This window comes from Pristiophorus japonicus, chromosome 18 (genome assembly GCF_044704955.1).
Source record: "Pristiophorus japonicus isolate sPriJap1 chromosome 18, sPriJap1.hap1, whole genome shotgun sequence".
NCBI classification, from domain to species: Eukaryota; Metazoa; Chordata; class Chondrichthyes; family Pristiophoridae; genus Pristiophorus; species Pristiophorus japonicus.
Window position 1 is genome coordinate 54,631,982 of NC_091994.1, and position 12,841 is coordinate 54,644,822.

The 12,841-nt window shown below is 60.7% G+C and overlaps 1 protein-coding gene across 2 annotated transcripts in view; it reads left to right on the plus strand.

Annotated features, from left to right (window-relative positions):
* The first annotated feature begins 749 nt into the window (after positions 1-749).
* The window catches only part of slc35e1 (solute carrier family 35 member E1), an 80,779-nt gene continuing 68,687 nt past the window's right edge, over positions 750-12,841 (plus strand). For both annotated transcript variants that reach the window (XR_011587613.1, XM_070860063.1), the window contains exon 1: positions 750-1,092. Coding sequence is in view for 1 of the 2 variants with exons in the window: in XM_070860063.1 (XP_070716164.1) it covers positions 762-1,092 (331 nt within the window). In the remaining variant the exon portion in view is untranslated. The remainder of the gene's footprint in view (positions 1,093-12,841) is intronic.

Here is a 12,841-nt window from a genome sequence, read left to right on the forward strand (position 1 = left end):
CCAGAAATTCCTGCCCCTCCCTACTGTGTTTCCAGAGTGTCTCCTCATTCACACTTCTGCTCAAGGACTCTGAACCAGAGTGTCTCAAGGTAGATGTGGCAATCTGGGATAGTCTTAACGTCCACAAACACCCACATTATAGTCCCGCCACGTAGCCTGCATTCCTATTTCTCGTATTTATTAAAAGGATGTGGCTCTGTTGTTATTAATAAGTGCCTGGGGTGAATTATGGAAGTTATTCAGGTGTGCGTGTGTGTCTTGTTGTGGCAATTAGTTGGAGGCAAGTCTTTAATGATCATGAGGCCTGTGGTTCAAGGGGCAGCACACTCCACTTGCCTCTGAGTCAGAAGGTTGTGGGTTCAAGTTCCGCTGCCGTACAGAGGGAGCGCCGCACTGTCGGAGATGACTTCTTTTGGATGAGACGCTGACCGCTGCAAAAGATCACATGGCTCTATTTCAAAGGCCAATATAACAAAAAAAGCAGATTTTTATCATCGCATCGCTGTCTGTGGGAGTTTGCTGTGCGCAAATTGCCTGCTGCATTTCCAACATTACAATAGTGACTACATTCCAGAAGTACTTCAGTGACTGTAAAGCGCTTTGAAACGTTTGGTGGTCGTGAAAGGCGCTATAAAAATGCAAGTTATTCTTTTGCAGGGGCTGCTCGGGACATGTATATTAATGAGGGGGCGGTGATGTGATGACGCAGTGACGGCGGGGCGACGTGGTGGCGCGGTGCTGACGGGGCGGCGCGAGGTAAAATGGCGGAGCGGCGGCAGTCGGTGGTGCGGGACGGGTTGCGGGTGTTCACCCTCTGCCTCTGCTGGTACACCGTCAGCTCAGGCGGCAACGTCATCAACAAGGTGATCCTCAACAACTTCCCGTACCCGGTCACCGTGTCGCTCTTCCACATCCTCTCCATCTGTGCCTTCCTGCCGCCGCTCATCCGCGCCTGGAACATCCCCGCGGCCGGGGAGTTGCCGCCGCGCTACTTCAGCCGCCTCCTCCTGCCGCTCGCCTTCGGCAAATATTTCGCCTCGGTCACGGCCCACATCAGCATCTGGAAGGTGCCCGTGTCCTACGCGCACACAGGTAGGGAGCAGGCCGTGTCCGTCATGGTAAATGTCTGTCAGTGTGTCTGTCGCTGGCTGTCCGTGTGTGTGTGTGTGTGTCAGGGTGGGTGTGTGTCAGGGTGGGGGGGGGGGTGTGTGTGTGTGTGTGTCAGGGTGGGGGGGGGGTGTGTGTGTGTGTGTCAGGGTGGGGGGTGTGTTGTGTGTGTGTGTGTGTGTCAGGGTGGGGGGGGTGTGTGTGTGTGTGTCAGGGTGGGGGTGTGTGTGTGTGTGTGTCAGGGTGGGGGGGTGTATGTGTGTCAGGGTGGGGGGGGGTGTGTGTGTGTGTGTGTCAGGGTGGGGGGGGTGTGTGTGTGTGTGTGTGTCAGGGTGGGGGGGGGTGTGTGTGTGTGTGTCAGGGTGGGGGGGGTGTGTGTGTGTGTCAGGGTGGGGGGGTGTATGTGTGTGTGTGTGTGTCAGGGTGGGGGTGTGTGTGTGTGTGTGTCAGGGTGGGGGGGTGTATGTGTGTGTGTCAGGGTGGGGGGGGGTGTGTGTGTGTGTGTGTCAGGGTGGGGGGGGTGTGTGTGTGTGTGTGTGTCAGGGTGGGGGGGGGTGTGTGTGTGTGTGTCAGGGTGGGGGGGGTGTGTGTGTGTGTCAGGGTGGGGGGGTGTATGTGTGTGTGTGTGTGTCAGGGTGGGGGGGGTGTGTGTGTGTGTGTCAGGGTGGGGGGGTGTATGTGTGTGTGTGTGTGTCAGGGTGGGGGGTGTGTGTGTGTGTGTGTGTCAGGGTGGGGGGGGTGTGTGTGTGTGTGTGTCAGGGTGGGGGGGGTGTGTGTGTGTCAGGGTGGGGGGGGTGTGTGTGTGTCAGGGTGGGGGTGTGTGTGTGTGTGTGTGTCAGGGTGGGGGGGGGTGTGTGTGTGTGTGTGTCAGGGTGGGGGGGGGTGTGTGTGTGTGTGTCAGGGTGGGGGGGGGGTGTGTGTGTGTGTGTCAGGGTGGGGGGGGGGTGTGTGTGTGTGTGTCAGGGTGGGGGGGGGGTGTGTGTGTGTGTGTCAGGGTGGGGGGGGGGTGTGTGTGTGTGTCAGGGTGGGGGGTGTGTGTGTGTGTGTCAGGGTGGGGGTGTGTGTGTGTGTGTGTGTGTCGGGGTGGGGGGGTGTGTGTGTGTGTCAGGGTGGGGGGGTGTGTGTGTGTGTGTCAGGGTGGGGGGGTGTGTGTGTGTGTGTCAGGGTGGGGGGGTGTGTGTGTGTGTGTCAGGGTGGGGGGGGTGTGTGTGTGTGTGTGTGTCAGGGTGGGGGGGGTGTGTGTGTGTGTGTCAGGGTGGGGGGGGTGTGTGTGTGTGTGTGTGTCAGGGTGGGGGGGGTGTGTGTGTGTGTGTGTGTCAGGGTGGGGGTGGTGTGTGTGTGTGTGTCAGGGTGGGTGGGGGGGTGTGTGTGTGTGTCAGGGTGGGGGGGTGTGTGTGTGTGTGTCAGGGTGGGGGGGTGTGTGTGTGTGTGTCAGGGTGGGGCGGTGTGTGTGTCAGGGTGGGGGGTGTGTGTGTGTCAGGGTGGGGGGGGTGTATGTGTGTGTGTGTGTCAGGGTGGGGGTGTGTGTGTGTCAGGGTGGGGGTGTGTGTGTGTGTGTGTCAGGGTGGGGGGGGTGTGTGTGTGTGTGTGTGTCAGGGTGGGGGGGGTGTGTGTGTGTGTGTCAGGGTGGGGGGGGTGTGTGTGTGTGTCAGGGTGGGGGTGTGTGTGTGTGTGTGGCAGGGTGGGGCGGTGTGTGTGTCAGGGTGGGGGGTGTGTGTGTGTCAGGGTGGGGGGGGTGTATGTGTGTGTGTGTGTCAGGGTGGGGGTGTGTGTGTGTCAGGGTGGGGGTGTGTGTGTGTGTGTGTCAGGATGGGGGTGTGTGTGTGTCAGGATGGGGGTGTGTGTGTGTGTGTGTGTCAGGATGGGGGTGGGGGTGTGTGTGTGTGTCAGGGTGGGGGTGTGTGTGTGTGTCAGGGTGGGGGTGTGTATGTGTGTGTGTGTCAGGGTGGGGGTGTGTATGTGTGTGTGTGTCAGGGTGGGTGTGTGTGTGTGTGTCAGGGTGGGTGTGTGTGTGTGTGTGTCAGGGTGGGTGTGTGTGTGTGTGTGTCAGGGTGGGGGTGTGTGTGTGTCAGGGTGGGGGTGTGTGTGTGTGTCAGGGTGGGGGTGTGTGTGTGTGTCAGGGTGGGGGTGTGTGTGTGTGTCAGGGTGGGGGTGTGTGTGTGTGTCAGGGTGGGGGTGTGTGTGTGTGTCAGGGTGGGGGTGTGTGTGTGTGTCAGGGTGGGGGTGTGTGTGTGTGTCAGGGTGGGTGTGTGTGTGTGTGTCAGGGTGGGTGTGTGTGTGTCAGGGTGGGGGGGTGTGTGTCAGGGTGGGGTGTGTGTGTGTGTGTGTCAGGGTGGGGGGGGTGTATGTGTGTGTGTCAGGGTGGGGGGGGTGTATGTGTGTGTGTGTCAGGGTGGGGGTGTGTGTGTGTGTCAGGGTGGGGGTGTGTGTGTGTGTCAGGGTGGGTGTGTGTGTGTGTGTGTGTCAGGGTGGGGGTGTGTGTGTGTGTGTGTCAGGGTGGGGGTGTGTGTGTGTGTGTCAGGGTGGGGGTGTGTGTGTGTGTGTCAGGGTGGGGGTGTGTGTGTGTGTCAGGGTGGGGGTGTGTGTGTGTGTCAGGGTGGGGGTGTGTGTGTGTGTCAGGGTGGGGGTGTGTGTGTGTGTCAGGGTGTGTGTGTGTGTGTGTGTGTGTGTCAGGGTGGGGCGGTGTGTGTGTCAGGGTGGGGGGTGTGTGTGTGTCAGGGTGGGGGGGGTGTATGTGTGTGTGTGTGTCAGGGTGGGGGTGTGTGTGTGTCAGGGTGGGGGTGTGTGTGTGTGTGTGTCAGGGTGGGGGGGGTGTGTGTGTGTGTGTGTGTCAGGGTGGGGGGGGTGTGTGTGTGTGTGTCAGGGTGGGGGGGGTGTGTGTGTGTGTCAGGGTGGGGGGGTGTGTGTGTGTGTGGCAGGGTGGGGCGGTGTGTGTGTCAGGGTGGGGGGTGTGTGTGTGTCAGGGTGGGGGGGGTGTATGTGTGTGTGTGTGTCAGGGTGGGGGTGTGTGTGTGTCAGGGTGGGGGTGTGTGTGTGTGTGTGTCAGGATGGGGGTGTGTGTGTGTGTGTGTGTCAGGATGGGGGTGTGTGTGTGTGTGTGTGTCAGGATGGGGGTGGGGGTGTGTGTGTGTGTCAGGGTGGGGGTGTGTGTGTGTGTCAGGGTGGGGGTGTGTATGTGTGTGTGTGTCAGGGTGGGGGTGTGTATGTGTGTGTGTGTCAGGGTGGGTGTGTGTGTGTGTGTCAGGGTGTGTGTGTGTGTGTGTCAGGGTGGGTGTGTGTGTGTGTGTGTCAGGGTGGGGGTGTGTGTGTGTGTCAGGGTGGGGGTGTGTGTGTGTGTCAGGGTGGGGGTGTGTGTGTGTGTCAGGGTGGGGGTGTGTGTGTGTGTCAGGGTGGGGGTGTGTGTGTGTGTCAGGGTGGGGGTGTGTGTGTGTGTCAGGGTGGGGGTGTGTGTGTGTGTCAGGGTGGGGGTGTGTGTGTGTGTCAGGGTGGGGGTGTGTGTGTGTGTCAGGGTGGGTGGGTGTGTGTGTGTCAGGGTGGGTGTGTGTGTGTCAGGGTGGGGGGGTGTGTGTCAGGGTGGGGTGTGTGTGTGTGTGTGTCAGGGTGGGGGGGGTGTATGTGTGTGTGTCAGGGTGGGGGGGGTGTATGTGTGTGTGTGTCAGGGTGGGGGTGTGTGTGTGTGTCAGGGTGGGGGTGTGTGTGTGTGTGTGTCAGGGTGGGGGTGTGTGTGTGTGTGTGTCAGGGTGGGGGTGTGTGTGTGTGTGTCAGGGTGGGGGTGTGTGTGTGTGTGTCAGGGTGGGGGTGTGTGTGTGTGTCAGGGTGGGGGTGTGTGTGTGTGTCAGGGTGGGGGTGTGTGTGTGTGTCAGGGTGGGGGTGTGTGTGTGTGTCAGGGTGGGGGTGTGTGTGTGTGTCAGGGTGTGTGTGTGTGTGTGTCAGGGTGGGTGTGTGTGTGTCAGGGTGGGTGGGTGTGTGTCAGGGTGGGTGGGTGTGTGTCAGGGTGGGGGGGTGTGTGTGTGTGTGTGTCAGGGTGGGGGGGGTGTATGTGTGTTTGTGTCAGGGTGGGGGGGGGTGTATGTGTGTTTGTGTCAGGGTGGGGGTGTGTGTGTGTGTGTGTCAGGGTGGGTGTGTGTGTGTGTGTGTGTCAGGGTGGGGGTGTGTGTGTGTCAGGGTGGGGGTGTGTGTGTGTGTGTCAGGATGGGGGTGTGTGTGTGTGTCAGGGTGGGGGTGTGTGTGTGTGTCAGGGTGGGGGTGTGTGTGTGTGTCAGGGTGGGGGTGTGTGTGTGTGTCAGGGTGGGGGTGTGTATGTGTGTGTGTGTCAGGGTGGGGGTGTGTGTGTGTGTCAGGGTGGGTGTGTGTGTGTGTGTCAGGGTGGGTGTGTGTGTGTGTGTCAGGGTGGGTGTGTGTGTGTCAGGATGGGGGGGGTGTGTGTGTGTGTGTCAGGATGGGGGGGGTGTGTGTGTGTGTCAGGGTGGGGGTCGGTGTGTGTGTCAGGGTGGGGGTCGGTGTGTGTCAGGGTGGGGGGGGGGCGGGTGTGTGTGTGTCAGGGTGCGTGCGTGCGTCTGTGGGTGTGTGTGGATGTCTCAGTGTCAGGGTGTGTGTGTCAGTGTCAGGGTGTGGGTGTGTGTGTGTCAGGGTGTGGGTGTGTGTGTGTCAGGGTGTGGGTGTGTGTGTGTCAGGGTGTGTGTGTGTCAGGGTGTGGGTGTGTGTGTGTGTCAGGGTGGGGGGGGCGTGTGTGTGTGTGTGTCAGGGTGTGTGCGTGTCAGGGTGGGGGGGTGCGTGTGTGCGTGTCAGGGTGGGGGGGTGCGTGTGTGCGTGTCAGGGTGGGGGGGTGCCTGTGTGCGTGTCAGGGTGGGGGGGTGCGTGTGTGCGTGTCAGGGTAGGGGGGTGCGTGTGTGCGTGTCAGGATGGGGGGGGGGCGTGTGTGCGTGTCAGGATGGGGGGTGGGGGTGTGTGCGTGTCAGGATGGGGGTGGGGCGTGTGTGCGTGCCAGGGTGGGGGGGGGCGTGGGCGTGTGTGCGTGTCAGGGTGGGGGTGTGTGTGTGTCAGGGTGGGGGTGTGTGTGTGTCAGGGTGGGGGTGTGTGTGTGTCAGGGTGGGGGTGTGTGTGTGTCAGGGTGGGGGTGTGTGTGTGTCAGGGTGGGGGTGTGTGTGTGTCAGGGTGGGGGTGTGTGTGTGTCAGGGTGGGGGTGTGTGTGTGTCAGGGTGGGGTGTGTGTGTGTCAGGGTGGGGTGTGTGTGTGTCAGGGTGGGGTGTGTGTGTGTCAGGGTGGGGTGTGTGTGTGTCAGGGTGTGAGTGCGTGTGTCAGTGTGTCAGGGTGTGAGTGCGTGTGTCAGTGTGTCAGGGTGGGGTGTGTGCGTGTGTCAGGGTGGGGTGTGTGCGTGTGTCAGGGTGGGGTGTGTACGTGTGTCAGGGTGGGGGGTGTGTCAGGGTGTGGGTGTTGGTGTGTGTGTCAGGGTGTGGGTGTTGGTGTGTGTCTCGGTGTGTGTGTGGGTGTGTCAGGGAGAGGGTGTGTGTGGGTGTGTCAGGGTGTGTGTGTCAGGGTGTGGGTGTTGGTGTGTGTGTCAGGGTGAGGGTGTTGGTGTGTGTGTCAGGGTGAGTGTTGGTGTGTGTGTCAGGGTGAGTGTTGGTGTGTGTGTCAGGGTGAGTGTTGGTGTGTGTGTCAGGGTGCGGGTGTGTGTGTGTCAGGGTGGGGGGGGGCGTGTGTGTGTGTGTGTCAGGGTGGGGGGGTGGGCGTGTGTGTGTCAGGGTGGTTGGGGGGGGCGTGTGTGTGTCAGGGTGGGGGTGTGTGTGTGTGTGTCAGGGTGGGGGAGTGTGTGTGTGTGTGTCAGGGTGGGGGAGTGTGTGTGTGTGTGTCAGGGTGGGGGAGTGTGTGTGTGTGTGTCAGGGTAGGGGGTGTGTGTGTATGTGTCAGGGTGGGGTGTGTGCGTGTGTCAGGGTGGGGTGTGTGCGTGTGTCAGGGTGGGGTGTGTGCGTGTGTCAGGGTGGGGTGTGTGCGTGTGTCAGGGTGGGGTGTGTGCGTGTGTCAGGGTGGGGTGTGTGCGTGTGTCAGGGTGGGGTGTGTGCGTGTGTCAGGGTGGGGTGTGTGCGTGTGTCAGGGTGGGGTGTGCGTGTGTCAGGGTGGGGGGTGTGTCAGGGTGTGGGTGTTGGTGTGTGTGTCTCGGTGTGTGTGTGGGTGTGTCAGGGAGAGGGTGTGTGTGTGGGTGTGGGTGTTGGTGTGTGTGTCAGGGTGAGGGTGTTGGTGTGTGTGTCAGGGTGAGGGTGTTGGTGTGTGTGTCAGGGTGAGGGTGTTGGTGTGTGTGTCAGGGTGAGTGTTGGTGTGTGTGTCAGGGTGAGTGTTGGTGTGTGTGTGTCAGGGTGCGGGTGTGTGTGTGTGTGTCAGGGTGGGGGCGTGTGTGTGTGTGTGTCAGGGTGGGGGGGTGGGCGTGTGTGTGTCAGGGTGGGGGGGTGGGCGTGTGTGTGTCAGGGTGGGGGGGGGCGTGTGTGTGTCAGGGTGTGTGTGTGTGTCAGGGTGGGGGTGTGTGTGTGTGTGTCAGGGTGGGGGTGTGTGTGTGTGTGTCAGGGTGGGGGAGTGTGTGTGTGTGTGTCAGGGTGGGGGAGTGTGTGTGTGTGTGTCAGGGTGGGGGAGTGTGTGTGTGTGTGTCAGGGTGGGGGAGTGTGTGTGTGTGTGTGTCAGGGTGGGGGAGTGTGTGTGTGTGTGTCAGGGTGGGGGAGTGTGTGTGTGTGTGTCAGGGTGGGGGAGTGTGTGTGTGTGTGTCAGGGTGGGGGAGTGTGTGTGTGTGTGTCAGGGTGGGGGAGTGTGTGTGTGTGTGTCAGGGTGGGGGAGTGTGTGTGTGTGTGTCAGGGTGGGGGAGTGTGTGTGTGTGTCAGGGTAGGGTGTGTGTGTGTGTCAGGGTAGGGTGTGTGTGTGTGTGTCAGGGTAGGGTGTGTGTGTGTGTCAGGGTGGGGGTGGGTGTGTGTCAGGGTGGGGGGCGTGTGTGTCAGGGTGTGTGTGTGTGTCAGGGTGGGGTGTGTGTGTGTGTGGTGGGGTGTGTGTGTGTGTGGTGGGGTGTGTGTGTGTGTCAGGGTGGGGGGGTGTGTGTGTGTGTGTCAGGGTGGGGGTGTGTGTGTGTGTGTGTGTGTATGTCAGGGTGGGGGGGTGTGTGTGTGTGTATGTCAGGGTGGGGGGGTGTGTGTGTATGTCAGGGTGGGGGGGTGTGTGTGTGTCAGGGTGGGGGTGTGTGTGTGTGTCAGGGTGGGGGGGTGTGTGTGTCAGGGTGGGGGGGTGTGCGTGTGTCAGGGTGGGGTGTGTGCGTGTGTCAGGGTGGGGGGTGTGTCAGGGTGTGGGTGTTGGTGTGTGTGTCTCGGTGTGTGTGTGGGTGTGTCAGGGAGAGGGTGTGTGTGGGTGTGGGTGTTGGTGTGTGTGTCAGGGTGAGGGTGTTGGTGTGTGTGTCAGGGTGAGGGTGTTGGTGTGTGTGTCAGGGTGAGTGTTGGTGTGTGTGTCAGGGTGAGTGTTGGTGTGTGTGTCAGGGTGAGTGTTGGTGTGTGTGTGTCAGGGTGCGGGTGTGTGTGTGTGTGTCAGGGTGGGGGCGTGTGTGTGTGTGTGTGTGTGTCAGGGTGGGGGGGTGGGCGTGTGTGTGTCAGGGTGGGGGGGTGGGCGTGTGTGTGTCAGGGTGGGGGGGGGGCGTGTGTGTGTCAGGGTGGGGGTGTGTGTCAGGGTGGGGGTGTGTGTGTGTGTGTCAGGGTGGGGGAGTGTGTGTGTGTGTGTCAGGGTGGGGGAGTGTGTGTGTGTGTGTCAGGGTGGGGGAGTGTGTGTGTGTGTCAGGGTGGGGGAGTGTGTGTGTGTGTCAGGGTGGGGGAGTGTGTGTGTGTGTGTGTCAGGGTGGGGGAGTGTGTGTGTGTGTGTCAGGGTGGGGGAGTGTGTGTGTGTGTGTCAGGGTGGGGGAGTGTGTGTGTGTGTCAGGGTGGGGGAGTGTGTGTGTGTGTGTCAGGGTGGGGGAGTGTGTGTGTGTGTGTCAGGGTGGGGGAGTGTGTGTGTGTGTCAGGGTAGGGTGTGTGTCAGGGTGGGGGGGGGGTGTGTCAGGGTAGGGGGTGTGTGTGTGTCAGGGTGGGGTGTGTGCGTGTGTCAGGGTGGGGTGTGTGCGTGTGTCAGGGTGGGGTGTGCGTGTGTCAGGGTGGGGGGTGTGTCAGGGTGTGGGTGTTGGTGTGTGTGTCTCGGTGTGTGTGTGGGTGTGTCAGGGAGAGGGTGTGTGTGTGGGTGTGGGTGTTGGTGTGTGTGTCAGGGTGAGGGTGTTGGTGTGTGTGTCAGGGTGAGGGTGTTGGTGTGTGTGTCAGGGTGAGGGTGTTGGTGTGTGTGTCAGGGTGAGTGTTGGTGTGTGTGTCAGGGTGAGTGTTGGTGTGTGTGTGTCAGGGTGCGGGTGTGTGTGTGTGTGTCAGGGTGGGGGCGTGTGTGTGTGTGTGTCAGGGTGGGGGGGTGGGCGTGTGTGTGTCAGGGTGGGGGGGTGGGCGTGTGTGTGTCAGGGTGGGGGGGGGCGTGTGTGTGTCAGGGTGTGTGTGTGTGTCAGGGTGGGGGTGTGTGTGTGTGTGTCAGGGTGGGGGTGTGTGTGTGTGTGTCAGGGTGGGGGAGTGTGTGTGTGTGTGTCAGGGTGGGGGAGTGTGTGTGTGTGTGTCAGGGTGGGGGAGTGTGTGTGTGTGTGTCAGGGTGGGGGAGTGTGTGTGTGTGTGTGTCAGGGTGGGGGAGTGTGTGTGTGTGTGTCAGGGTGGGGGAGTGTGTGTGTGTGTGTCAGGGTGGGGGAGTGTGTGTGTGTGTGTCAGGGTGGGGGAGTGTGTGTGTGTGTGTCAGGGTGGGGGAGTGTGTGTGTGTGTGTCAGGGTGGGGGAGTGTGTGTGTGTGTGTCAGGGTGGGGGAGTGTGTGTGTGTGTCAGGGTAGGGTGTGTGTGTGTGTCAGGGTAGGGTGTGTGTGTGTGTGTCAGGGTAGGGTGTGTGTGTGTGTCAGGGTGGGGGTGGGTGTGTGTCAGGGTGGGGGGCGTGTGTGTCAGGGTGTGTGTGTGTGTCAGGGTGGGGTGTGTGTGTGTGTGGTGGGGTGTGTGTGTGTGTGGTGGGGTGTGTGTGTGTGTCAGGGTGGGGGGGTGTGTGTGTGTGTGTCAGGGTGGGGGTGTGTGTGTGTGTGTGTGTGTATGTCAGGGTGGGGGGGTGTGTGTGTGTGTATGTCAGGGTGGGGGGGTGTGTGTGTATGTCAGGGTGGGGGGGTGTGTGTGTGTCAGGGTGGGGGTGTGTGTGTGTGTCAGGGTGGGGGGGTGTGTGTGTCAGGGTGGGGGGGTGTGCGTGTGTCAGGGTGGGGTGTGTGCGTGTGTCAGGGTGGGGGGTGTGTCAGGGTGTGGGTGTTGGTGTGTGTGTCTCGGTGTGTGTGTGGGTGTGTCAGGGAGAGGGTGTGTGTGGGTGTGGGTGTTGGTGTGTGTGTCAGGGTGAGGGTGTTGGTGTGTGTGTCAGGGTGAGGGTGTTGGTGTGTGTGTCAGGGTGAGTGTTGGTGTGTGTGTCAGGGTGAGTGTTGGTGTGTGTGTCAGGGTGAGTGTTGGTGTGTGTGTGTCAGGGTGCGGGTGTGTGTGTGTGTGTCAGGGTGGGGGCGTGTGTGTGTGTGTGTGTGTGTCAGGGTGGGGGGGTGGGCGTGTGTGTGTCAGGGTGGGGGGGTGGGCGTGTGTGTGTCAGGGTGGGGGGGGGGCGTGTGTGTGTCAGGGTGGGGGTGTGTGTCAGGGTGGGGGTGTGTGTGTGTGTGTCAGGGTGGGGGAGTGTGTGTGTGTGTGTCAGGGTGGGGGAGTGTGTGTGTGTGTGTCAGGGTGGGGGAGTGTGTGTGTGTGTCAGGGTGGGGGAGTGTGTGTGTGTGTCAGGGTGGGGGAGTGTGTGTGTGTGTGTGTCAGGGTGGGGGAGTGTGTGTGTGTGTGTCAGGGTGGGGGAGTGTGTGTGTGTGTGTCAGGGTGGGGGAGTGTGTGTGTGTGTCAGGGTGGGGGAGTGTGTGTGTGTGTGTCAGGGTGGGGGAGTGTGTGTGTGTGTGTCAGGGTGGGGGAGTGTGTGTGTGTGTCAGGGTAGGGTGTGTGTCAGGGTGGGGGGGGGGTGTGTCAGGGTAGGGGGTGTGTGTGTGTCAGGGTGGGGGGGGTGTGTGTCAGGGTGTGTGTGTGTGTCAGGGTGGGGGTGTGTGTGTGTGGTGGGGTGTGTGTGTGTGTCAGGGTGGGGGAGTGTGTGTGTGTGTGTCAGGGTGGGGGAGTGTGTGTGTGTGTGTCAGGGTGGGGGAGTGTGTGTGTGTGTGTCAGGGTGGGGGAGTGTGTGTGTGTGTGTCAGGGTGGGGGAGTGTGTGTGTGTGTGTCAGGGTGGGGGAGTGTGTGTGTGTGTGTCAGGGTGGGGGAGTGTGTGTGTGTGTGTCAGGGTGGGGGAGTGTGTGTGTGTGTGTCAGGGTGGGGGAGTGTGTGTGTGTGTGTCAGGGTGGGGGAGTGTGTGTGTGTGTCAGGGTAGGGTGTGTGTGTGTGTCAGGGTAGGGTGTGTGTGTGTGTCAGGGTGGGGGGGGGTGTGTCAGGGTAGGGGGTGTGTGTGTGTCAGGGTGGGGGGGGTGTGTGTCAGGGTGTGTGTGTGTGTCAGGGTGGGGGTGTGTGTGTGTGGTGGGGTGTGTGTGTGTGTCAGGGTGGGGGGGTGTGTGTGTGTGTGTCAGGGTGGGGGTGTGTGTGTGTGTGTGTGTGTATGTCAGGGTGGGGGGGTGTGTGTGTGTGTATGTCAGGGTGGGGGGGTGTGTGTGTGTGTCTATGTCAGGGTGGGGGGGTGTGTATGTCAGGGTGGGGGGGTGTGTGTGTGTGTGTGTGTCAGGGTGGGGGTGTGTGTGTGTGTCAGGGTGGGGGGGTGTGTGTGTCAGGGTGGGGGGGTGTGTGTGTCAGGGTGGGGGGGTGTGTGTGTGTCAGGATGGGGTTGTGTGTGTGTGTGTCAGGGTGGAGGTGTGTGTGTGTCAGGGTGTCGGGGGTGGGTGGGGGGTGTGTGTGTGTGCGCGTGTCGGGGTGTGGGTGGTTGTGTGTGTTAGTGATTGTCGATGTGAGTATCATTGACAGTGCCTGTCGGTGAGGACCATTCTATCTTTCTGATCATGTACATCTATGTCTGTATGTGTATTGCTCCAATGTTTACTAGATGTTTAATGTATTAGAATGATTGTTGTGAATGTAGGTGAGAGAGCGAGTGTTAATGTCAGTTGCATCAGGCAGTCTGTTTTGGTTCCATGGGGAAACGCATGTGTGGTTTAATGGGTCTCTGTGTGTAACAGAATTTAGATGCCCGGTTTTGGTCTGACAACTCAACCAATGTATTAAAGTTGGGTGTCCCATTCTGAATCCAGATTCCTGAAGGTATTGTGCGGAGTCGTGAGGTGTGTTTTTGCAGTGGCCCAGAATGCCTCCACCTCCTGTGCCTATGGATGAGGAGTGTTAGGTTGGGTGTTCTGTTTGCAGTGTGTTGGGGGCACTGGTGGCGTGGTAGTGAAAAGCACTACAGTATGGCTGTATGGCAGCTCTCTAATCTTTATCGTCAGACATTGTGGGCAGTTTGAGAGAGTGACCTGCTTGCTTCAGCCTTCTGTGGGGGGCTGCTGGAGGTTTGTAAGGGGGCCTGGTTTTGGATTCTCCAGGTTTTCTCTCTCATCCATCTCTAGCTCAGTGCCTGACCTCTGTTCTGTGCCTACTTACGTCAACGCAGCAAACAGAGAACTGGGGGGCGGAGGGGAGGCTGAGAGG